The 27159-nt window shown below is 39.6% G+C and overlaps 1 protein-coding gene across 1 annotated transcript in view; it reads right to left on the bottom strand.

Moving 5' to 3' along the window:
• The window catches only part of pde4ba (phosphodiesterase 4B, cAMP-specific a), a 161237-nt gene that overhangs the window by 120980 nt on the left and 13098 nt on the right, over positions 1–27159 (bottom strand). Inside the window, exon 2 of the mRNA XM_079677595.1 lies at positions 13600–13696. Coding sequence (XP_079533721.1) covers positions 13600–13641 — 42 coding nt within the window. The 5' untranslated portion in view covers positions 13642–13696. The remainder of the gene's footprint in view (positions 1–13599; positions 13697–27159) is intronic.

Below are 27159 nucleotides of genomic sequence, written 5' to 3' on the forward strand. Positions count from 1 at the left end.
CTCCTTCCATTTACTACCCTAATTTGTCTCGTTAGTGTGAGCTGTCTCTAGCACACTGCTTGCATTGTATAAATCACATGTTTATTTCTCAGCTGCTCTCTCGAATTTACATGGAAGTCTGAAGGGCAGGATACATCTTTATCTCGACTGTATCATCAGCTTATAGTTCTCAAAACCTGAGAAAAATCATTCTCAGTTTGACAACGATTGTAAAAAAACATCCTTACACACTCAACAAGAAATGAAAGATCTCACCTCCTTTTATCCACAGTGACAATGTTGTTTTTCTTACAATCAATGCAATTTTCCTTTTTTTATCATGGTTGTTATTTAATATAGAGACAAGACCGTTCGCTGGAGCTAGTCCCATGTGTGACTACAACCTGCATGAAACCTAAGGCACAGGGAGAACTTGTACGTTTGAAATGTATAACTTCCTTGCTCTGAGTCCAGTGGTTATATTTCATAATGAAAATAGCTGCCGTTCTAAATTGGAGCCATTGTCACTTGATCATCAAACTCACCTCCTTGCCAATGGTGTAGAGAGCTTTGTATACAGTAAATAACTCTGAGGGAGTGTTTTACTAGTCTAGTCAAAGTTGGCTGAATTGAAGAACAAATCGTTTTTACAGTTTCTTTATTTTCAAGCCTGAATCCTACTGTGTCTTCAGTAGTAAACACTTATTTGAGTAAACACAGACTCCCAATTTTAGTCCCTCAGCAGCTCTTCTTGGCCTTTTTGGCTTCTCCCACCTACTCACAGCTTCTGTGTTTTACCAAACTAAACAATGCCAGTGATCGGGGTAGAACTCAATTCATTCTTTCTTAATACAGAATGAGACAAAGTGAAGCTGACTTTCTGCTACGTGGGTGGTGGCTTTCTTTTCTGTTTAATATGTGCTTATGGTAAACAAGGTTATGGAATACTTGACTCAACTTGCATGTTTGTGGTAGCAGATACAACATATACATTTGTGGACTTGCTGTATTGTTAAAAAACTCTAGCGATGTATTGCCCAATTTGATTTAAAACGAGCCACTAGCTTGTCCTTTCCTCCAATAGCCCAAACACTCAACTGTATAAATTCAATGTTAGATAAGTGTATGCACTGACCTGGTACCATAGACGATTTGCATGGATTTACATTTTCCTAGCATTACTTAAACACCAGTGTTTCCCCTACCATTTTCTTGGAGGGAACGCTGCGCCCCGCCAACGGAGCCCTCTGCCCCCCCTGAAATTCAAGGTGTTTAAAAAACAAAATATATATATTATTTTGTGTTTGGAACCAAATTGCAACTAATCTATATCTACTGTCACTTTTAACATTGAACATGTGCTCTTTTATTAAATAAACTAAAAGCTTTCATTTTAAGTTGTGAGTTTAGTGTTTTTGACTCTAACGTGTCACGATCTGTCTGTGTTGTGTTTTGTCTTGTCTAGATCTGTTTTTCTGTCTGCGTTGTGTTCTGTCTTGTTTCGACCTGTCTTTGGTTTCCTGTCTGTGTGTGTTCCCTCCTACCTGTTCCCTCCTATCTGTTTTCTTGATTGTTTTCCCCTGGTGCCCCTGTGTTTTCTCCTCCCTCCTCACCTGTCTCTTGTTTCCTTGATTAGTCCTGTGTGCATTTAAGTTCTGTTTTTTCCGTCTGTCATTGTTGGTTCGTCGTTTGTCTGTGACTGTGTTCACCGGGGAGTGTTCTGTTTGTTATCCTTGCTTGCTTCGCTCATCCGTAACAGTACGAACCAACCAAAAGATGGACCCAGCAGACAGCCTGTACGAGGTGACGTACAGTTTAATGTGCTTTAAAAACGACTGTTGATATGCCTCCAGTAGTGAAGAGAGGTAGTCAATTATCTCAACGGCACGCCATGGTCCCAGCCCCAGAACCCATGGCCAACCCTATGTCCTGCGCCGTTGGAGGTCGCGCTGGGGGTCCTGCCGACTCCATGTCCTGTCCCGTTGGGGGTCCCGCTGACTACTCTTCCGCTGGGGGTCCTGCCAACTCCATGTCCTGTCCCGTTGGGGGTCCCGCCGACTACTCTTCTGCCGGGGGTCCTGCCAACCCTATGTCCTGTGCCGTTGGAGGTCCCGCCGACAACTCTTCTGCCGGGGGTCCTGCCAACTCCATGTCCTGTTCCGTTGGAGGTCCCGCTGAGAGTCCTACCAATCCCATGTCTTGTTCCGTTGGAGGTCCCGCCGTCACCTGTCTCGCCGGGGGTCTTGCCAACTCCTGGTCCTCTTCCGTTGGGGGTCCCACCGACTACTCTTCTGCCGGGGGTCCTGCCAACCCTATGTCCTGTGCCGTTGGAGATCCCGCCGACTACTCTTCTGCCGGGGGTCCTGGCAACCCTATGTCCTGTCCCGTTGGGGATCCCGCGAACTAATCTTCTGCCGGGGGTCCTGCCAACCCTGTGTCCTGTCCTTTTGGGGGTCCCGCCGAATACTCTTCTGCCGGGGGTCCTGCCAACCCTATGTCCTGTGCCGTTGGAGGTTGCGCTGGGGGTCCTGCCGACTCCATGTCCTGTCCCGTTGGGGGTCCCGCCGACTACTCTTCCGCTGGGGGTCCTGTCAACTCCATGTCCTGTCCCGTTGGGGGTCCCGCCGACTACTCTTCTGCCGGGGGTCCTGCCAACCCTATGTCCTGTGCCGTTGGAGGTCCCGCCGACAACTCTTCTGCCGGGGGTCCTGCCAACTCCATGTCCTGCCAATCCCATGTCTTGTTCCGTTGGAGGTCCCGCCGTCACCTGTCTCGCCGGGGGTCTTGCCAACTCCTGGTCCTCTTCCGTGGGGGATCCTGCCGAAGCCTGTCCCAACGACACCGGGTCCTGCCCGTCCTCCGGAGTTGTTTCGTCGCCGCCTGCTTCGCCCTCGAGCCCGGCCCCCTGAGAGCCGCGGTCTTCGCCCTCGAGCCCGGCCCCTGAGAGCCGCAGTCTTCGCCTTCGAGACCGGTCCCCTGAGAGCCGCGGTCTTCGACTTTGAGGCCGGCCCCCTGAGTGCCGCGATCTTCGCCCTCGAGCCCGGCCCCCTGAGAGCTGCGGTCTTCGCCCTCGAGCCCGGCCCCCTGAATGCCGCGGTCTTTGCCCTTATGCTCGCCCCCCTGAGTTTGCCCGCTGTGGCCTTCGCCCCTCCATGGACTCTGCCTTGCCCCCGGGCCGTCCGCCCGAGAACCCCTCCATGGACTCAGCCCTGCCCCTGCCTTATATCCCAATGCCCCCCCCCCTCCTCAGGCAGCACCCCCCCAAAGCAGTATACCTAGGGGAAACACTGAACACTATATACTGTCAGCATGATTACTAAGAATTATTCTAAGCTTGATGGCACACCTGTCAATTATTGTCATTCCTTGCTGTGTATTTAGAGAAGAATCTAAGTTTCACAGTTAATAATAAATGTCAGTGTAATTTTCATTATTGCTCATTCCTTTGTTATGAAGGTGAGACACAACACATCTGAGAGATAAATCTGCTTGGCAACTGCTTTTCAGATGCGTATATAAATACATGAAAAATAATTAAATGCTCCAAGAAGCTGTGGAAACATCATTTATGAAATTAAAATAGGCTCTGCCACAGTGCCCACTTTTTAAAAAAGCGCAGGGAACAGAAAGAAACACAGACACGTGTTCTGAGTAGGGCTGGCCGATTTTTTCGGTTTTAACGATTAATTTGCATTTTACTTTCCTACGGTTTGTGAAATGGCTGAACCGAAAAATCGCGATTTAAAAACATTTCTAGACTCCGCAGATTTGTTTTGCTTTAAGGGACTCCGTAGTAGCTTACTCTCTCACTTTCCAGAACGCGCCAATAGGGTCTAGCTGCGGCCGCGGACAGTACACAACACTACACAACACTACACGACACGCCCACCTGACACGACACTACGCTGGCTGAGAAGGGTCTACAGTAGCTGCGGCCCCGGACAGTGGAGGTTGAACCAAGCCCCCAGAAAGTGCGCCGGAGTCTGATGAGAATATTCGTTGTGGCCAAATGGCGGTACTACACTTCCTTTAGGTTGCTGGGCCCAGAAACACTTTTTCCCATTTACTTACATTGGGAAAGAGTGGTCTGTAACTCGTTGGATACTTTTTTTTAAACTAAATAAACTACCCAGTATGAATGTTTGTATAGCCCTTATTAAAAACATTCGTTCCTCAAGTTGTACAATGTGCTAATAACGTTATTCTGAGAGTTATTTCCCTCTGCATTATGAACGCGCATCTAACCCACGGGACCGCGCTGCCTGGCACGTTCATGTTACGTGTTCAATAATACATGAGTTTCTCTTTACCCATGAATGCACAATAACAACGGACCATATCGCCTTACTGCCAAGCCCACGGAGCTGTAATAATGGATATATTGCACATGTTTGCTGTAATTCATCATTTGTAAAATATTATACTGCATGGGCTGTATGATGTAAATATCGTCAATTCGCTTTTAACAGTAGTGCCTCTCAGCCACCGTAGTGTCGTGTCAGGTGGGCATATCGTGTACTGTCCGCGGCCGCAGCTAGACCCTTCTCGAACGCGCACAAAACTCAGCCACATTGCCTGTGACTACCCGACCTGCAGCTCTGCCCGATATTATATGTTGTATTTCATTTTACAAGTTTTTTCAGGGATGTCCTACAAGAGATTTTTGTTTTCAGTTTGATTTAAAAAAAATCTTTGCACATTAATGACAGCCAAGTGGTGCTGTTTTTATTTTATTTGTTTTATTCTTGAACAACTGATTTGTTCACATAGGCCTAGACTACTTGGTAATCTCATTTATTTGTATTGTGTTAATAAAGAAAACATGTATTTAAATTTTGCCTTGGTCTGGTTTGTTTAGAAAAAAACTGAAAAAAACTGAAAAAAATCGAGGTTTAATTCGAAAATTTTCCATTAGTTAGAAAAAAATCGAGATTTTATTTTTAGGCCAAATCACTCAGCCCTAGTTCTGAGAGATGGTGAGTCGTGAGTAAGGAAGAATGGACAATAATACATTTATATTATAATTCAATAAGGTGATGGAAAGCCAAGGACACAGTTAGATAGGAGAGTGAAATGAACTGCACTGGAGAACAGAGAGGATACATAAAGGAAGATTGAGGTTGGTGATGAATACAATAGAGCCAGCAGAGACAGAAAGAAACAAAATCACACTCAACACAGAGGGAATAACAGAGAGGACATGTGTACAAACAAACAGATGGAGCTTAAGACTTAATGAATCTCAAATCAGATAATGCCCTTAAAATAGAAAGCACACTGAATCGAAATGCAAACCGAGGACAGCATCATGCCAATTGCCTGCCAATGTGTAAGCAATTTGTAACTAATAAAATGGCTATAGTGTTAATGCTGTCATTCCATTTGCCCTTCGCTGATATTAGTAACTTCTAGATTTGTTGCAAAAACCTACGTGATAATGCATGAAAGTATTACTTTTTAAGGACATCAAGGACAAGGAGTGAAAGCTCACTCGAAATGTGAGTCATTTTTTCTTTTTCTTCAGCGTTGGAAGATATCAGAACATTTCTTCAACTGAGAGAAGAAAGAGACGGAAGTATACGTGAATGGACAGTCTTTTACCAATTGAAATGGTCTGACTGACAGAAAGCTGTGACACGGCTTTTAATCACCTAATATTTTATAAGAAAAGAAAGGTCAAGAAAGTCAAGGCAGAAGATGCAATGGTATGACTACTTGAGGTGTGTGTACTTAAGACCTATACTTTAATTTTCTTACACCAGATCGGCTTTCATCAGCTTTCAATCTATTTCTAAGTTTTGCATTCAAATCCTTACTAGGTTATTAATAGCTAAAGCCAAGATTACCATGTCAAAACTAAACATGTTTTGCAGTGTTACAGTTACAGCTGGCACGTACGTATACTAGGTTTAAATACATTATAGTTTTAAGCTTTTCTTAGAGGTAGTTTTAGACAAACATACTCACCCTGTTCTTTTAAAGAAATCAATTTAAATGAGATCTAAGAACCATTATGATAATGAAAAATGTTGCAGTAAAAACTGAGGTGCGACATGTGCTAAGACACTTGTTCCTTTAATGTGCGCTCCCTGCTATCCTTAGATGACTCTTAACTGCTGTGATGCCGTTTATGTGCATGTGAGGGGTGTGTTTGTTTTTGTGGGGCTGGAAAAGGATGGGAAAGGTGTAAAAGACCATTAGCCTATTTGCAACAACAAACCCAAGCAGCCTATGTCATCCGAGGACAATTAAGGACTCATTAGTCTAACACACATCAACGAAATACACACACCTAACAACACAGGTTGTTAGGATAACAATCTAGATAAGATTAATACGAAGACTATAATGTCCCTTTGCAGACTTGTCAACAGTTAATTTATCTTCAGACCATACAGCACACAGCCTTTTGAGAGTGTACTCACCTGAAAAGCATTGGTCATTTGTTCAAACACCGACCTTCCCTGGCCTTTTGCCGTCATGTGATTTATGACTGTCCTCTACAGTTAGACCAACACGTGTTGAAGTCACCTACGTTTATGATAAGTAACAAAGTAGAGAGAGGTGGGATGTCTATACCGAGGCAAAAACAGGAGACTATTATTCATGTACCGTCTCATACAAACAGTTCTGTTTTTCTTACATTAAGAGGATTTCTCTCCAACCATAGCCAAGTAGTTTGGGATGCATAATGAAAACACAAACTAACAGATGCATACTTTAAAAAAAGAGCAGTTTTTTCCAATGATTACAAGGACTTATTGCAGATGGGAGCTTTATATGGGTTGTACAAGCTGAATGGTTGAAGGGATAGTTTGGATGTTCTATCGGGTACCTATTCATAGTAAGTGTATTACCAACAAGTGTGAGAAGGAGAGCAAATGTAAAACCTTTACACCTTGGCTCTCTGTATTTTGTTGTGGCAATATGAAAATCCCCACATGCATGTTGACAGTATTGATTCCTTAAGTCTGTAGTGTGTGAAACGTTGGCTTTAAATGTCATTGGTACACTGTTGATCCAAGACCGAAATGCTCAGTAAGCAATGGAGTATGTTTACTGCTTATGATATGACTTCTAGGATATGAAAACACCACATGTCAACAGGGTTAATAACGTTTTATTGGAGAGAGTCTATAGGAACATTATAAATGTTTACATGCCCTCCACTCTATGTGATGTCACGCACTTTAACTCTTAACATGACGTCCCATACACACCAATGTTAACTCTATAAAGGTCATTTCTAAGACAAGGAAAAGTTGAATATTTAAACAAGTAATTTAATTATTCGCAGAATGTCTGAGAGATGTGAAACATTTTAAGTTTGAATAGAGTTTCTAGACGAAAGTATAAGTTGTATTTTTTTTAAGCAAAAAAAGAAGAAAGTTGAAACATTTCTCAACTTCACATCCAATCATTTAAATCATTCCAGGCTTTCACATGACTCAATTAGCATACATAACTCAGGCTTTCTATGCAAGTATATTTGGGAGCTTTGGAAGGAGACAGACTTTGTCCAAACCCTCTTTAGAACAAAAACATAAAATCCTTTTGAGACCAATTTAGGATTAGAGAAAGTTAAGCCGCCAACTGTGAGAAACCTGTTTTTATTTCTCTCTCCCTCTTAGCTTAAATAGGCTGTAAAGCATATAAAGTGATAAGTATAATAATAATGTATCTCAGCACAGCCTTGACTGGCACAATTCCCATTTCTCAGCCGCCCACACCAACATCCAAATCCCTCTGCACTCTCACCATTCCGACACCAAGGCAACAACACAATAGGGAGGAAATTAGGAGATGAGCTTGGAAAACAACACCTGCTTCCCATCAGTTATAGAGGGGGAGGTATGAAGAGTGGGAGAAAGATGACAGATAGAAAAATAAGAGAGGATAACAGGAAAAAGAAGCAAACAGCTGGGGCAGCGCACGATGACTTGCAGAGAAGGGTGAATAAAGCAGAGAGAAATTAATAAGAGAGGGAGATAGACGGAGATAAGAGGGTGAAAGGAAGAAGAGCGAGAGTGGGAGAAAGAGGAAGGGGGAGGCAAACATGCATCTTATATAGTACATACTGTGCATTGACACTTAGAAAGTGTTCTTTGAATGGATAAATAACACAAAACATGATTATCGATGCTCTTAAATTTGTCTGATCTATTTAAGAGAGTCATTCTTCTTTAATGGAGTTATTTTTATTAGCTTCCTCTTCGTCAGAGTTGATTAAATAAATCATCAGACTTAAATATACAAATAAATAATTATTAGATTTGAGAAACACAACAGAGACAGGATGGTGTCCTTTAAATAAAAAGGTAACTTTAGGACAAATGATTTTGACAGCGGCACAGGATATTAATAAAAATGTTTGGTGAATTATTATGCCACCTTTTTTTTATCATCTTCTTTCTTTATCACAATCCTATCACCGTGACTCAGACAAGAGATCACATAAATTGCCTATACTTTCTCTCTATAGCAACATGTGATGTATGATTAATGTAGCTTTTGAGAGGGTTGAGTGTTCAATATAATTCACTAAGGGCCTTGTCAAGTGTTTTTCAGATTAATTTATTCAGTATGCATGAACATGTATTGGAGAGACTGAGACAACAGCTGAGATGAAACAAAGCATGAACACCAGATTGAGATCCAGACTGAATCCATGCTGTGACAGATTTTCATTTCTAAAAATAATTCCCAACCCCCCTTTTAAAAGAAGCATTTTCCCCTGCAGTATGTATTACATCAATCTTTCCCCTTGAGTGTTAACATCAAGCTCACCCATAAACCTCTAAAGCAGGGGTGTCAAACTCAAGGCCCGGGGGCCAAATGCGGCTGTGACTTCACTTCCTGTGGCCCCACAAGAGCTTGCAAAGAATATAATATGTTTATTATACGGTTACATGCCGATTTACAGAAGCAAGTCGCCCATAAACTACATGTCCCACAATGCATCTCAAATTTGACTTTGACTCTTTTTTCAAAATATTTTTTTTTTTCAAAATGTCACTTCTTTTTTGGATTTGGACTTTGACTTTTTTGACTTTTGACACTGAAGAGACTTGCAATGTTTTGCCCTAGACTTCTGATTTCAGACGTAGTTAATTATGAAGTTATTACCCTATCCTAATAATCCAATGCAGAGGCAATAATGTAATATAATACATTATTTTATATATATTAAATATTTATATATGTATTTGTATATAGTCTTAAAGTTACAACCGGCTGATGAGGCCCGCGATGAAGTTGAGTTTGACACCCCTGCTCTAAAGTCTAATGGATTCATAATTTCTAACCAAATCTATTAAAGAGGCTCTATTATGGTCATTTTCGGGTTCATATCTTCGTGCCTCTTCTGTGATATGTTTACATGCTTTAAATGTTAAAAAAGCTCTTTATTCGTCTCATACTGCCTTTTCTGCCGCACCTCTTTTCACCCTCTGTCTGAAACCAGAGCCCAGTCTGCTCTGATTGGTTAGCTGGCCGGACCTGTTGTGTCAACATCTGAAAGATGTCCTGCTTCTTATAATGCAATGTGTTTGAAAGCTAGCCAACAGAAGCGCAAGTGTTACATAGTAATGCTATATTTTAAAGGATGAAACACAGGAGTCAAATCCATAGAATATTAAGAAGCAACAATTCTGGTGTTTCACTATTCATTAGGTCTGAGTAAATGAACAGAAGAGTATTTGTTAAAGCATCTTTTTAAAATTGTTTTATTTTAACCTATTTTAATTTCTTGTCAGCTTTAATTCAAGGGAATTTCATTAGGATCACTGTAGATGTTTTATCTTGTTCTGTATTTATTTTAATATTATTTTAATATTGTTGTTATATTTTCTGTAACGCACTTTGGGCTGCTTTGTGCATGAAAGGTGCTATACAAATAAAGTGTATTATTATTATTATTATTATTATTATTATTATCATTATTATTATTAACTTAAATGTGTATTTCTTTTGATTTTCTTGTCTTCTGTTACATTTGGTTAAACATCCATTTATTTTAGACCATCAAGCTGTAGCCCCTGTCTTCACCTCTTCTTTTTGTAGAACACAGGATGAAGTGAGCAATAGAAACTGATAAACAAACAATTTCAGTTTAATTAATGAATATATTCTTCTTTTCAAGTGCAGGGAACTCAAGCACCACACTAACAACCCAACAGGAGAACATTCAGTAAAGGAAAAGTAGTGCATTTAAAACAATGCTGATAGACTATTAGGCCCCTGTTACCGTTGTGCCGGTTAGGGTAAGAGGTAACAGTTAGTATAATCCCAAGATGCCATGGGAGAAGAACTATGTTGCTGTGGTAACCAGTATCACTACTATCCCCCTGACCAGACACAAGAGTGAGAAGAGAGGGTGGCAGAAGATAATAGTGATTAAAGCTGACCCAGAGACAGTGGAGGGAGGTGAGAGAGATGTCATTGAAGAGCCAGAAGAGTCAGTGAGAACAGAGCATTCTGCTGGCCAAGATTCAACCCTCAGTTTCCAAGCTCTCTAATTGGAGAACGAACAGCTGTTCAGTTTGACCCATGCGCCCTTTACATTAAGTACAAGATCAACTGCCAGAGCAGAAGAGGGAAAGTGAGAGAGAGATGGAAAAATAGATGAAAGTTAAAAGAAGTGAGCAGAACTCAGGAACTGAAGTAGTGTTGGTAAAATGCAGAAAACCAAGCTATGCGATTCATTATTGCCTTGACCGATTTCTTATAAGGTCATTATTTGTCTTTGCCTTCCAGAATCCTATTGTAATGTTTTCCTACATGCTCCTTCTTTGGTTTAGGTTTGGTGAGATTTAGGCAAAGAAATATGGTTAAACAAGTAAGTACACATCTAAAAACAGAATTTTTTGGTCAGCGTTATTCAAAGTAACCCCTTTAATAACAGTAATGTTTACTGAATTAATGACATAAAACAAATAAGACGGGGAGGTTAAAAGGTCAAATGTAATCTGCTACGTTAGATATTTTCAGGACTTGATGAGAGTAATGTGAGCATAGACACACTTCGCTGCCAACTTTAGGAAATAGACTTTAATTGAATGTGTGAAAGGTTGGCATGCCGAGATAGGTATAAATCCAGTCATGAATAGGCAGAGTCACATACCAACAGTGTCATGCATTCAAGTGAAAAACATTCAGCACATCCACACACACAAACAGAGATGAACAGTCAGAGCTGATCACATCAGAGCTGGTTAGCTGTGATCTGCATCTCTCCTCCCCTCAGCACACCAGTCCAATAACACTCACAACCACTCACAACCACACACACACACACACACACACACACACACACACACACACACACACACACACACACACACACACACACACACACACACACACACACACACACACACACACACACACACACACACACACACACACACACACACACACACACACACACACACACACACACACACACAATAACCCAATCCAAGAGTCAAGTTGATGATGTGTCAAATCATTAAAAGCATTAACACACACTCACATATGAGCACACCACTTATATTGAATCACAGCTGGGCATCAATAGCTAAAACACATTTATTCTGTTCGAACTGAAAGCCAAAAACGATGTCCTATACCTGAGCACACTTACCTTCATTGATTCAGGAAACACTTTCACTAAAACGTTTACTGTAAATACACAGGCTTTGTTGTGCATGACTAAATGGAAACACATAAGCACACAACAAAGAAAGTAGGCTGTTCACTCTCAGTTTGCTCATCTGTTATAACTATTCACACAAACAACATCAGTTAAGAGCTTTTACACAAATAACAGAGTATTTGAGTAAGCTGTATACTTAAATTAAGTTGTTGCATAAAGCCTGGATGCAGGGAGATACAGCCGGCTCCGTCAGCATATTGTATCAGATTCAGACAGAAATCCCTAAGAACACCTCCTGGAGCAGGTGTCAGATACAAAGCTGCTTGCCCTGATTCCAGCGCCAACGCTTGTTGCAAAAAGATCTCCCCTGAGACTACAGAAAACCAGGAGTGACATCATAAAGTTACTGAACCACCCGACAGGTAACACCCCCACCACCCCCTACACTCAACTACTATACAGCTCCAAAGTCTACATCAGAGAGGACAGATACCAAGCTGATCCATCGGTGCTTTAATCTCAAAACCTCCTCCTTTTCATATTGCTACCATCACTAACATTATAATGTATGTACTATATGAGGATTAAATATAGTTTGTATCTAATATCTATTATTTGTACTCGTATAGTTGTATACAGCAACTTTAATTTAATAGTTTAAAAAATTTTTTTACTGCTGTATTTGTTTGTTCTTATTTCTGTCTTTGTGCTGCTATAACACCTGTTTTTCCTTCTACGGTTCAATAAAGGTGTATCATATCTTATCTGATCGTATTACTTGTATTAGTCTCTACTCACACAGGGTCTCACAAAGATAATGCCCTTTCTATGAACCCTTTGCCCACACTCTGTGGCTGATAACTACATTGAATTGGTTTACAGGCTCAGGTGTGGTTGGCACCTCATAAAAGATGTGTTGATTTGTAGAGTGAAAAGGGTCTATGAATTGGTCCTGGATCGGCCTGGCCTTCACTTTATGTTGCCGATCCTTTCGTTAAAAATCACTTATCTGAGTCATTCTACTCAACAATAGCATGATTTCTTAAGAGGTAAAGTCAAGGATTGAGTAAATAACAAAATGTGAAAAGACGTGAAGTGGAAACACTGACAGTAATCGGAGAAATAGCAAATTCAATATAAAAGTACACACTGTCCAAACTTGCACGGATAGAGAAAGATAGAGATGGAGGGAGACTGATTAATTCACACCCACACCTTCAGCTATGGTACAAAACACCCATCACATCCACTTGATCCTCTGTGAAGTGCACCTGCATGTTCTTGTCCCTCAGCATGAGTGTACGGTGAATCTATAAGTGCCAAGCACATGAGCTGTCCCACCCTTGACTGTTACAAATCAAAGCACTTGTTTTCAAAGAAGCAATTCAAGCTCAGTTCTGATGCAGATGGAGTTTGGTGCGCGCGCAAATTTTACTAGTAATGTTGTGGAGTTCAGGGTAGTAGATTGTAGAATATATATTAAAGAGTTTGAGATAACACAGGGTGAGTAATTAATAAACAAATGGTTATTTTGTGTGAGAAATATTCCCGTAACCAAAAATAAACTAACAAACACAGTACTATTGTACAACTTTTATTACAATATAGTAGGGCTGTAACAAATAATGTTAAGCTTTCAAGCTTTGTTAATGTTTATACATTGTTTCAAACCCCTCTCTGTCACCCTCTCTCTTCTCAAGCATACACACAGAGAAACACACACACAATGTCCTACTTTTATCAGTTGAAAAATCTTGAATTCCTCCTTATTGATAATGATCCTTGCTCTCCGGTATAAATGTGTCTCTGTCTCTCTCAGTCAGGGATTTTATGTGTTGGCTCTCTTCACTGAGCCAGTCAAAGACAATATTTTTAAACATAGTAGGATCAAACCCCTCTCCGGTGATGACACCATCAATATTAGTTTGATTGATCTCCGGTATGTTATGTAACTGGTGAGATGTATTGGGGACATGTTGACTTACATTGTAGGGAGAGACTGAGAGAACACTTCTGCTTTTCCTCATTTTTCCTCGGTTGCGTCTCCCTGGCTGTCCAACCACGGCAGCTTCACATGCACACCTGGAAAACACAAATAGGTTTAGGTGTGTTAATCATTAGGAATAACTGGCAATGAAACCACTGATGATGTGATCGGTGTACTACCTTGAGTAAGTGGACATTGTTAGATTTCACTTTCCTATTACTCCACAGTTACAGCTAAATATATTATATTGAACTGTTAGTAGTGTTTTGAGTATATTTGGACCATCAATGTGTTGAGTGTGAGAAGGAACACATTAACAAAACATATTGGTCAAAAAATATATAGGTTAAACGAATTCTAGGAATGAATATATATATATATAATATAAATAAAAGGTCAGTTCAGACGTTTCTAGGTTCAAAGCCGCAAGGCTACAAATGCTTTATTTTCTAGCTTTAAGTCTTGGAGGGTAGAAAATACTGTACAAGAGATCTCTGAGGATCTTAAGCTACATACATGGGTTATAATGGACAGATAGGACATAAATATAGAGAGCATTAAGGCCATGAGGTAAGATCAATTAATGTCAACTTGAAATCAATCCAAAACGATAGTGGGAGTTTGTGTAAGGATGTGAAAACAGGTGTAAAGAGGTCTTTTAAACACATTTTTGTTTAGGCAGCTGAATATCTAACCAATTAATCAATTAATCAACTCACATATATTTCAAATAATTGATCACAGGATTGAAGACAGCAGCTTTTAAGGGAAATTATAAACACATATTCATACTGAAGACTGCAACAAAATATTGGTGTGTAGAACTTTGAGGTTACTTAAGGTTTTCAGACATTTTTCTGCCTTTGTAGTTAATCACTACTGAGTTAAATATTTATGACGAGAAATATCAGGATGTTAACATTATCAACAGCTGCCTGGCTGTCAGGCTGTCTGAATAAATGACACTGTCAAATGGCTATAATGTAATGTGACAACAGAAGACGTACTGTTGCCTCATCATGTTGCATTAAAACAATGATGGCAAGAAAAAACCTCAACATGACCATGTAACCAAACCTGACACCAGTAGCTAGCATAGGACAGGCTAGGGTTTGAACAATGGGAAAATACAACTACACACAGTTGAAACATCCAAATGCAGTGGGTCTAACTTGAAAAATACAAGTATTTGCTGGTTTTCAAAATCTTCTGTGTAATGAACTAAATATCTTTGGTTATGATACTGTTAACATTTCACATTGGAAGACCTTGGTCTGTGTGAAGATTTGATTGCCATGTTCTCTTTCAGACCAAAGATGTATCAAGAAAATAAGATTAAATACAGCTTAATTGCACATAGATTGTTAATAAAAAAAGATTCAAAATATCAACAATTACATAAAGTAGCATATTTAAAAGAGCATTGTGTACACTGATAGTTTACTGCAAATAACAAATGTACTTAATATTTACTGTCACAGCCACTGCCACTGTACTGAGACTAACCTGTTTAGACTTCTACCAATACATGCAAACAATAGTACATTTTGCACAAAGAAGTAGCCCAACAATTTGGAATAAAAGTATTTATGGTAACATGTTGCCGTGTACGACATACATTTTAACTTCTGGTGAAGCAGAGGTGAAGAAAGGATGATTAATAAAAGATATAGGAGTATGCCAAGTGTGGACGTTAAAGAACTCAGGTTATCTTCCTGAGCTGGGTCACATGGGATTATGAATACTTAAAATGTCAAACAACAGTACTGACATTTATCTGATTATCCCTGCAAACCATTCTCAAATCCTCCTCAAACCAGGACATTGTAAGAATATCATTTTTAGAAATGTTATGTAATAAAATTACACAACAATCCTTTAAAAAACTGCTATCCAGTAAATATAAAAACAAATAATAAAAGGCACCGCCAACTGATGCGTGTGTGTAGTGCAAGGGTAGCATCTTAAGAATACACAAAGCAATATTAACACATATCACACATGAGGACATAATATTAGCCCCCATCATCATGTGTCTCTTAGCTTTTCATCAGTTATTCATCTTTTCTGTTTTGATAATGCTTAGTTTTGTCTCTTTCCTAGACAAGTTATCCTTTCTTTTAGTAACCCGTGCTAATGAAACCGCAAGCTAATGACACCTAGAGCAGCCTTAATGGTTCAGCACACTTTAATTCTCCCTTGCTCATCATTCAAAAGCAGAAGACAAAATTGACTCCACAGCCACTGAGCCTTTCTCTAATGAGACGATTCAGGCAGTCCTTCAAGAGCCCTCAGAACTCAAATGTACCTCCAGCGTACCCATCATGTTGTTTTTTCTTCATGATAAGATGAAATCAGGCAAACGTCAGCAATGGCAACATTTTATTCAGTGGGAGGGACTTACGGGAAAAGATGAAAGAGACCGATTCCAGGAAGACCAGGCAAAATGATATGAGAGGTTCAGAGAATGATAAAGGTTCACATGGAGAATGTAATAAAGAGATACAAGCAAGCAGGTCAGACAGGATTTAATGACATAAAAAGAGAAGGCCTGAGGTTAAATAAAGAAGGATTGAAGGATGAAGTAGGAAATTAGGTAGTGGAGGAAGAGTGAGGGAGAAACAGCTGGAAGGACTAGATGAGGTCTTTCTGTTTAAAGGATATTACAACATTCTGGGAAATATGCTTATTCCCTTCCTGGCAAAGAGTTCAGTGACAGCTCAGCCCAAAGACTCTTTTAAACGGTGACAAAATACACCAACTGCACCTCTACACCTCACTAACGTTTTATCTCCTTTGGCCCGTATTTAAGCCCGTTACTATGACAGGGCAGGAAGTGTAGCAGGACACTCACTTGTAATATTTAGCTACAATAATTTACAATAAACTCACCTTTCAGGCTAATGCAGAATACATCTGCAAAAAGTCAAATGACGGGGTCCCTCCTCTGGACATTAAAGCGCTTCAACGCCAGCAAACACACCCGGACCATGATCTGCAGGTCGCTCACTAAGAGTATTCTCACATTCTCACAACTATGTCTCCTTGTATGGGAACATCTCATGGAAAGAAGCAGGCTGACCCACCAGGCCAGAAAGATCATTGCAAAAATGTATTGCAACTCCAGTTTCTCTAAAAGCTGTCAATTACCAAAAAGGCAAACAAGGTCAATAATCACCCCACCCACACCCTACACTCATCCTTCCAGCTGTGGCCATCTGGCAGATGACTCAAGGTCTAACAAGCCGTAAAACATTGGTACAACAAGTAGTTTTATCATCAATCTTGTTATCATCTATATTTCCACAAAACACAAATTATAATATTTTTTAAATGTCCACCTACTGTATAGACAAATATGCATGGTGATGTTGATGTTTGGACATGGAATATGCATCCTGCTACATGATGAGAAAATCAAATGTTAAAGGATGGTGCATGCCCTTGAAGAAAATGGACATCTTTCAGCTTGAACAGACAGGATATCCTTGAAACCACTCTTACATAAAAACACCCCCATCATCACACTACTGAAATGCAGTAAAGGAAAGGCAAACACTATAAAAGAACATGCAGTATTCCTCCTAACCGAATGAACAAAATTGCCTGCTACCAGAATTGACTAATAGTCAGCAGTTTCAACAAATAATGAATGTTTATTGAAATGAACTTTTACATTGTCCTTTGTCTAACTTCACGTCAGGCTACATTGAGTGTTGATTGTTAGGATAGCTCAGAGGCATGTGTACAGCTCTTTTATAGTTAGAAGAACTGCTGACAATGAAAGATTGTTCCTATCTCTTTGTCTTGAAGAAAGTTGAATTGCGCTACAGTGTTAATGTTCTAACGCAACCCTATTTTCAAACTACTCTATTTCTCCAGAACAGTCATTTTTAAAGCTGCAATGTTTAACATTTGGCAGAACTCAAATGTAATACATTTTTAAAATGAACGATCTTTATCAACAGAATGTAAAAGAGGTTAAAGACGGGAATGTGTTGCAGAAACATTTACCAATCTTGTATACCACATGTTCCTGTAGAAACGATAAAAAGGTACTGTAGAAGTAGAGCTGCCCCAAAATGCATGTCAATCTGATTTATACTTGTTTTTTGTTTTTAATTCATCGTGACAGTAACATAACATGACTTGCATCGTTGCCCCAGTCTTGCGGGGAGGCTGTTTGGCCAGGCGTGGAGCAGTTGGCACCCCAGGAGATTCAGCTAGCACTCAAGTTGCTGCAGCGTCTGACTGAGGGCTCCAAAGGTGCGGGTTGTTTACTACGTTCTGCCACTTTAGATTTAGTTCAATAATCAAACGTCACATAATGTAACAGAGCGTACAGCCCCCTGTTAATGTTAGTGCCAGAGTAAACACATGGATGGTTGGCCGACATAGGCATTATTCCAACCCTGTCGTAGTTACCAATAAGCTTTTTTCAACGACTGTGTGAAATGTCTATTGAATAGAGCCAAAGAGTTTAACGTTTACTCTTCATTAAAGAAGGTGGTCAATCTTGCACCTTCAATCTTGACTTATTTAGAGTAAAAGCTAAAGATTTTTGTCTCTCCCTGTCATGTTTGGTTAGAGATTTTCTGATGCAAGACTTTAATATTTAGTTTGGATCATTAAGCTGAATTACGTAAATGTGATTATCCATTAAAGAAAATCCTATGAATGTATATTTCACAGAGGTAATTATCAGAGGCAAGGCTTCTCTTTAGGGAGGACGAGCTGTTCAAGTTATCACCATTAGCAGATAATAAGCAGTTACAGACCAAGGTGTGTGTCAGAGCTCATCTTAAAATTGTGCTCGGCTGCACAGATGTAGGAAGCAGTTTATGAACACAGATTAGTGATGTAAGTAACCTCAGGGGGTGAAGCATAATGGTAGTTACGGACTACGGAGTGTGTGTGTGTGTGTGTGTGTGTGTGTGTGTGTGTGTGTGTGTGTGTGTGTGTGTGTGTGTGTGTGTGTGTGTGTGTGTGTGTGTGTGTGTGTGTGTGTGTGTGTGTGTGTGTGTGTGTGTGTGTGTGTGTGTGTGTGTGTGTGTGTTTTAGGGTATCCTAATTAGCGGCACTTCTGCCATATTAAGAACATCAGGGCAAACATCAACACTTTCAAGGGAGCAAACTAACCCATGCATGCTCTCTAACTGATTACCATACAAAATGAATCTTTTAATTGGGAAAGTCGTGGTTGAGCTAAAGTGTCCGCTGCTTTTCTAAAACAATGAATCTTGTTGTATTAGTACACATTTTTTAACAGAGTTTTGTTTTGTAACACTTATGACTGAACTACTCCAATGCAGACTGTTTACTGGCAGGTGTGTTTGATTCAGCCCTAAGTGCAGTATCTTACAGTGCAAAACAGAGAGGAACTTTATTCATTTCTAAGTGTTTCTTGAGTATAAGGCATTTCCTCTCCAAGCAAATAGTCAATCAATTGATAATGCAAGGTAAAACCTGGAATGCGGTTGGCAGATATTTAATTTCAGATGTCTCAAATGTACCCTGTTGTTCTGTCACATCTCATCTTGTACATTCACAAGCAACAGCGTCGTTGGAAGGTGGCTTCAACAGAGCCTGTCGTGCGTCAGCGTAATAGAGCGGAGATAACAAGCTCTACGCCTGCCTGTTGACTAACTGGCGCATTGGGACTCTTGATGGAGGAGGAGGAGCCTGATCTGAATCTTTTAGTCTACCCATCCTCTGGAAACATTTCTGACTTGAAGTTGGGGCCTGAAACTGAGCTGTGGGGTGTGTTCTACCTTTGCTCTTCATTCATTTAACTAATGGATTATAACTCCTCAGTAGGGGGTGGAGAAAGAGGCAATGCAGGGAATGGTTGAAAGGCTGGCACTTTTAAAAGTGAATGAATTTCACAGTGAAAAAAAGTTGGAAATGAATGAAAACAGATGCTATATCACTTATTCATTATAATCTTTCACGCTCTTACATCATACCAGTAAAAGCATACAACAACACATCAAAGATAACAGACACAGTTCATCCCATTTTCTGCCCAATACTAATTAGAATCACTTAAGTTTCTGTCATACTGAGTCCAATAATGTATCTATTTTTTTTGTATACATGGTTCTGCAGCATGACTCCTTATAAAAGCAGAGAGACATTATTACCTGAATGTGTTTTGATCATCATACATTTCTATGTGCTTGTCTGTATCTGTCTGAGTGAAAGGGAGCAGCCTCAGAGGGAGAGTTTGCACAGTGCACACACTGATAATGTGATGCCAATACAAAGCAGCACTCAACCAATTTCAAAAAAGTGTTTGTGTTTTCTGATTTTACGGTCTTATATAAAATCCAAAAACTGAGTTTGTCGGAAAGCCACTTGAGGCTGGTTCAAAAAGCAAGTCAATCGCAATATCCCGATAGACATTGTTTTGTCTCAATAGATTCCCCCCCCCCCCCCGAAACTTAAAGGGGACCTATCATGCAAAATGCACTTTTTTATGTCTTTTATACATAAATAGTTTGTCCGGTGTGTCCGGGAACTCACGCAGCGTCAGAAAATAAAAACCTTTCTCTTTTCCTCCGTACCCAAATCTTTTAAAAACGGGGGTAAAACGAGCAGATACAGATTTGCTGCCGATATGACGTCAAATGGCGGCGGACCCACAGAAAGTTGCCATCAAAAACAATGCCTGACGTGTTTTGAACGTAACCTCGTCTTTGTTTACATTAGCAAGCATTGCTAACACCCAGAGCTAACCTGTACTGAAGAGCACATGTATTTCAAAAGCAGGAAATAAAAAAAAGAACTAACCTTGTGATAAACCTGCAAGAGAAAAAGCATTTGAGCTCCATACTGTTTCAGAAATAATCCTTGATGTGGTTTCAACAGGATGGCGTTTTATCACAACCGAATTTAAATTTATCTCCGGTAGAATTCTGATCAGGCATTAGTTCCGCCTCCTCTTTTTTTTTTTTCAAGCGAAGGACCCAAAATCCGCATTTCTATAACAGGGCTGCAAAAGAGGGGTATGAGCAGTATGAGGCATAGCTACAATGGGTGATCTGTTTGGTATTTTAAGCAAAACCCTTCACAGACATGTTTTGTATAGGTATGGCCCTATAATATACTTTTCCAATATAGCACAATAGGTCCACTTTAACCTTAGCGGAGCTTACACACGGCGGCGTGCGTTGAAGCTTCAACGCTTCTGCCCATTCACTTTGAATGGGGTGACGTAACGCTTCGCCGAACTGCATTGTGGGAGCAAAGCGTTGCTCGCTTCAAAAGTAGAGCGATGTTCTACTTTCAGCCAATCGAATCAATACAAGCTCTAGCCAATCAAACCGTGTGCTTGTGTGTCCGGGGCGGGAGATTCATGTGATTGGTTGTTGGACGAGCGTCAGACACGCCCGCCGGGAAGCTTCAACGCACGCATGGTGTGTAAGCTCCGCAGGATGGTGATTTAGGAGCGTCAGTTCATAAAAATTACTATATGTGTTGTCATGAAGGCTTAAATAAATTACATGTAGTTTTCATTAGGAATCCTTGGACGCATATAAGGTCACTGCTGGCCTTTTCTTTAAAAGCCGTGCACCTCAGGTATACTGGCGACTCTGAATTAGCCAATCACAAGTGGCCACAACAACCAGAGCATAGCATTTTGCATCGTGTTGAGTGCAACGTCATTCCCTTTACACTTTTACTGTAATGGTGTCTTCACAGGTCTCACTAAAAAATCTATTAGAAAGCTGCAGCTAATTCAGAACGCCGCTGCTCGAGTCCTCACTAACACTAAGAAAATGGATCACATCACTCCTGTTCTGAAGTCTTTACACTGGCTTCCTGTGTGTCAAAGAATAGATTTCAAAATACTGCTGCTGGTTTATAAAGCACTGAATGGTTTAGGCCCAAAATACATTTCTGACCTCCTGCTAAATTATGAACCATCCAGATCTCTCAGGTCTTCAGGGACGGGTCAGCTTTCTGTCCCCAGAGTCAGAACTAAACATGGTAAAGCAGCGTTCAGTTATTATGCTCCAAATATCTGGAACAAACTCCCAGAAACCTGCAGGTCCGCTGCAACTCTTAATACTTTTAAATCCAGGCTGAAGACTTTTCTTTTTGTCGCTGCTTTTAATTGAACTATTCACATCTTAAACTGCACTGTAACTTTTATCCATGTATTTTTTCTTTTAATGTTTATTTTATTATCTTTTCTTTTTAATGACTGATTTTAAATGCCATTTTCTTAATGTCTTTCATTTTTTGTAAAGCACTTTGAATTGCCTTGTGTTCAAAGGTGTTTTATAAATAAACTTGCCTTGCCTTCCCTTGCCTTGCCTTACACACAAACCGGAACAAGCAAACTGTGTTAGAGCAAAGAAGGTCCACTGAAGAGGATTTATGGCGGAGCGATACATGTGAAACTATATCACATCATTCTGCAGCCTACAGTCTCTGAAAGCCTCCCACATGAGAATAGTGTAGAGGAGAGTAATCTCAGAACGAAAGTAAGAGCAGTGGAAATAGATTCACTGCTCGACAGCTCTGGTGTTTCACCTTATTTTTTTACCCAACCCAGGTTTACTCAGCCAATGGAGCACAGGATTTATCTTGATTAAATACACTATTGATCCGAATGGGCACACAACTTTTTTGTAAGCCTTATTTAACGTATACTTTTTTCTTTAAGATCCATTTCTAAAATCACCTCTTAACATGTGGAGGACCTGAACCTGCTGTGAGAAACTTCCAATCTTATCTACTGTCTCCAGTCCAGCCTGTCTGAGTATTCCACTTTCCTCTTCACAGAGATCATCAGTGTGAGACCTCGATGTGTGAGACAGAAAACTGTTGATCACAAAGAAACCTCTCTTTTTGTCTCTCTACCAGGAATTTAGTCTTGTTGTTATATCATACACAAAAACAGCCATGTTATGTTTTCCTGGCAACTTGACTAAGTCTTGGGCAAATTAGGTCATAAAAAATCTCATAAATTCTTGATGAGACAATTAAAAACCTTGATTAGTGTCCCTTATTTATTTGCTCCCTCAAGCAGTTGTCAATCTAATGGAGGGGGAACAATCAGCGCGAGCCGGAACGACCTCCTGCTGTGCATGTACTCGAGAGCATAAGCCATCTACTGAGCATGGACTCTATGCGAACTGTGTTTATTATTTAAAAAGAAAAACAAGAGGAAAAAAGGGAGGAGAAGGGTTAAGGAAAGGATATTATATTCTAACAAATGCAGGAGAGTTTAGGATTATTATTCCTGAGGATAGGGATATGTGTTTGTTTGGAGAAGATAAAGAAGAATGCCTCCTGGTCTATAGGTTTTCTAACTTAAGGCGCAGTTCACAAGAATAAACGTAATTTAAAGAATCTACTTTCAGATTTGTGAACATGGGCTGTAATTGGGCATGAAGAAAATAGGAGTATGAAGTAGAAAGACCAACCTTTTGCTTGTATTCCTTTTATTTTACGATTGTTTTAACTGTATTTTAATGCTTTTTATTTGATATTAAAAAAAAAAAAATAGTAGATTGTCTTGATTTTCACAAAACACGAATGAAAGATCCTCTACAAATATAAGTTAATTGCTTGATTCAAATGTCCTAAGTATTACTGCATACCATTTTCACACTTAATATCTGAGATTATGTACATGGGATCAACTTGTTTTTGACCCAATCATAACCAGACAGCTGTCATGGGTTAATCCCCTCGTTGACTCCATTCACGACACATACACAGCGGCAATTCCATACAAATCAATGTTCACACAAAGATTACCACACAGCCAAAAAATACTAACAGGATACTGTCACCCTATAGCAGTGTATTACAAAGTGGGGGGTGCAGAGGCATTACAGCGAGAGACCAGGAGAAAAATGGTTATGAAAAAATATATATATACATCATAATTTGGAAAATTATTGATTCGAAAATAATATGATACAGTACAGTACAAGTACGTCTGGGTCTCTGTGTTTCATTCAAGCTCAGCTCTGTGTGTGTGTGGAACGAGCCATTTTGTGTGCAAGCGAGAGAAAGCGCACCGGCACCGGAGATCATTGTTGTTAGCTACTGGTGCTAGCGAGCTACGTTAACGGATATAAGGAGTTTTTTCAACAACAAGGTGGAGGAGAGTCCTCTCCTGTCAGACTGAGAGGCTCAGTGAACGATTATAAATATAAACAATTATTTCAGAGGCACACGTTTATATGATCAATATAGTTATACAAAAATAAGAGAATACATTTAAAACGGGTATGAAATACTATATGACAGTAAAAAAAGAATACCGTTTGAAAGGGGAGTGATTTGTAAAATATCCATAAAGAAAAAGTATATCTGTTTACAGTTCTGTTTCATATGGATGTTGAGTGATGTATCCATAAATCTCTTAATTTTGCTCTCAAAGTGCACCAGATTGATGCTTTTAACTTCAATATTTAAAAAACAAATCTTCCCGGGGGAGCTTGCCCCCGGACCCCCCTATGTAAGGTCCCAACACTACCTATAAAAATAGCACTTTACCCCTGCTTACACCTATATGCCGTGAGCTGATTATCGAGCCTTCATTGTAACAGTCACACTGTGTATTTGTGTGGGGAGTGTTGCAGTAGAAATTTTACTGTAGCGACCGGTACATTAATGGGAAACCCTAAATGTTTGAGCACCCTCTATGAAACGTCAAGCTACCCCACAGCACCCCCAAAATAAATCTCTGGCACCGCCACTGAGCCTGCAACCCCATGTTGAAGAAATGTGCAGTGCAGCCACTAATGCTGTGATAAGACACACTTTTTTGCCAAATATCAGCATTTTCTTTCTTTTCATTTTATTGCACAGATTGCAAAGTGGCAAAGTATTATCATTTATTGTTCTAGCAAAGGGATTGCACAATTGTATTATGTATTTATTTTTTTGAGCACAAAGGCTTATGGAGCATTGTTTTATTATCACTGTTCTAGCAAAGTGATTTATATTGATGTATTTTGATAAAGGTTAACTTGGCCCATTACGTAACTATTTGTGTTGGGGGGGGCCCGACTTTTTTTTCCCCCTATAGTAACTTACTTATATTCCAAAATTAAACATAGACCTGCGTTTTCAACCTCTCACACCCAAGGGTCAGGCTGGCCTTCAACATGTTCAGATAACAACAGACACAAGCTCCTCTAGCATCTCTGTCAGTCTGGAAGCTTATAAACTGTAAAGCTAGAGGCTGTCAATATCTGCTGCAATTCACGTTAAAGTATTGATTACCAAGGTATCACATCTAGCGAGAACAGAATACTGATTGGTTTCCAGATGAAATAGATTTTTCCTGCCTAGATGCATGGAGGACCTTCTCGACAAAAACATAATTATAGACTTACTTTTCAAATCAGGAAAACCACTGGGTGTAACAATGACATTAATGATGGCCCTTTTCTTTTTCAGTATGGTAGTGAGCCACGGCTGTGAGTCACGTAACATCACACTTGGCAGGACCTTACCGGAATGATATCATTATTATTTTATAGGGGTGCACCGAATAGGAAATTCTTGGCCGAAACCGATACCGAAAATAGGAAACAGTTGGCCGAAAACCGAATACCGAAAGGCCGAAAATGATTAATAGAAATATAGAAATATATAGAAATATATATATATATATATATATATATATATATATATATAGAAATATATATATATATAGAAATATATATATATATATAAAAAAAATATATATTATATATATATATAGAAATATATATATTATATATATATATAGAAATATATATATATATAGAAATATATATATATAATGTATACATTTTTTACCAATGTTCTTCAGCTACCTGATTATGGAAAAAGACATGATTATGGCAAACTTAACTTAAATAATAATCACTATTATGGGTCCACAAAACATTTATTCAGCACTTTTGAATGCATAAAGTACATTAATTCCAAGTCAAGTGCATTTTCTTTTCTCTGTAGGATAACTACAACAGAGTGCATTCAGAACAAAGCCAAGGTGCTTTAAAACTGCATAAACATCTAGGCCAGTAGGCCTACAACAAAATAGTGTAAATAAAGACTGTAACAGCCAGGCCTTCAACAACAACAAATGCACCTATAAGTTTGGTAACCTAACGTGTTGTTGTGATGACGTAATCAAAACGCGGCGACAAGCGCGGCGCGCGACCATGCTTGCGGCTGGCTCACAGCCAACGTGTCTGCCGCTTGGAGATATTTAAAAATATCAGAGAGAGAGGCCCGGATTGCGATTTGTAAAACGTGTTCAGCTGACATTTCTCGAGGGGGTGTAACTGCAAAGACTTTCACCACTTCGGGATTACTCCACCACTTGAAATCAAAATACCCGGACAAATATGCGGAGTATGATCAACGTAACCCTGTTCTCTGACATTCGGTGATATTTTTTCGGTGATAAAACATTATCGGCCGAAAATGGTTAAAAACTATTTTTTAACAATTTTCGGCCGATAATTTTCGGTGGCCGAATATTCGGTGCATCCCTATTATTTTATGCCATGCTGTTTGGTTCTCTATGGTCAGCCGGTCGGTGATCAAACTATTGGATATATTGCAATGATATTTTGTAAGAAAACATTGGAATCTCATCAGGAACAATTTGACTGATGATATTCTACTGAATTTACCTCCGGTGTTATCACAAGGTCCAGGCTTCAGGTTTAAACATTGGTTCACAGGCAACTACCTGCAAAACTAATGCCATTCCACATCAACATCAGCTGTGCTTTGTGTTAAGTGTAAATGAACAAACTAAAAATGTTTAACATTAGAGCCTGCTAAACATCACCATGTAATGTTTCCTTTTAATGTGAGCAGGTTAGAAGCTGATTTTAATATGTATCTAAGATTACAGCCTCACAGAGCTTGGCTTTAGACTGCTGTACTTACACCTGCGTGCGACAGACCGTTATATAATAGAATTATATTTTTGTACCTGAGATAATAACTCAAACTGGTGTTGTTGTTTTTTAAAGCCCAACAACGTGTTTTAAGATATCTAAAATCTTCATGAATCCATAAATTATATGTGTTTTTTCTTAATAATGAAATAGAATCACTTAAGACTCTTAACATTAACAAAAAAAACGTTTAAATTGTTGATAGGTCAAATGTAACGGGCCAAGCCAGAACCAGATGACGCATTAAGCCCATTAGCCCATTAGATTATAATCATTGTGCCTAAGATTACACTTGTTTGTTTGGAAGGAGCAAACACAAACGGCAGGTCATAGTACACAGAGAAAATGTAACAACCCAGTCCTCATACAAAGATGTTAGGAGGGGCAGATAAAATACAAATAAAAAGGTCAGGCCATAGGGTCATATTAAAAAATGAAAAGGTTTTCAAAGCAATCCTTGCTCTTCTCTTGTTTTCCATCTTTAAGAGCTTTGTTTACTATCTAATGGACTATACAGCAACATTCAAATGTGAAAAAGCCAGTGCTTAATATTTGATGTGAATGATCTGTGTCCACCCAAACTTTATCTGCTTTATTTCACTCACCAGTGTGTTTTGCACAGAAAA

Source organism: Notothenia rossii, assembly GCF_949606895.1.
Source record: "Notothenia rossii genome assembly, chromosome: 1".
Lineage (NCBI taxonomy): Eukaryota > Metazoa > Chordata > Actinopteri > Perciformes > Nototheniidae > Notothenia > Notothenia rossii.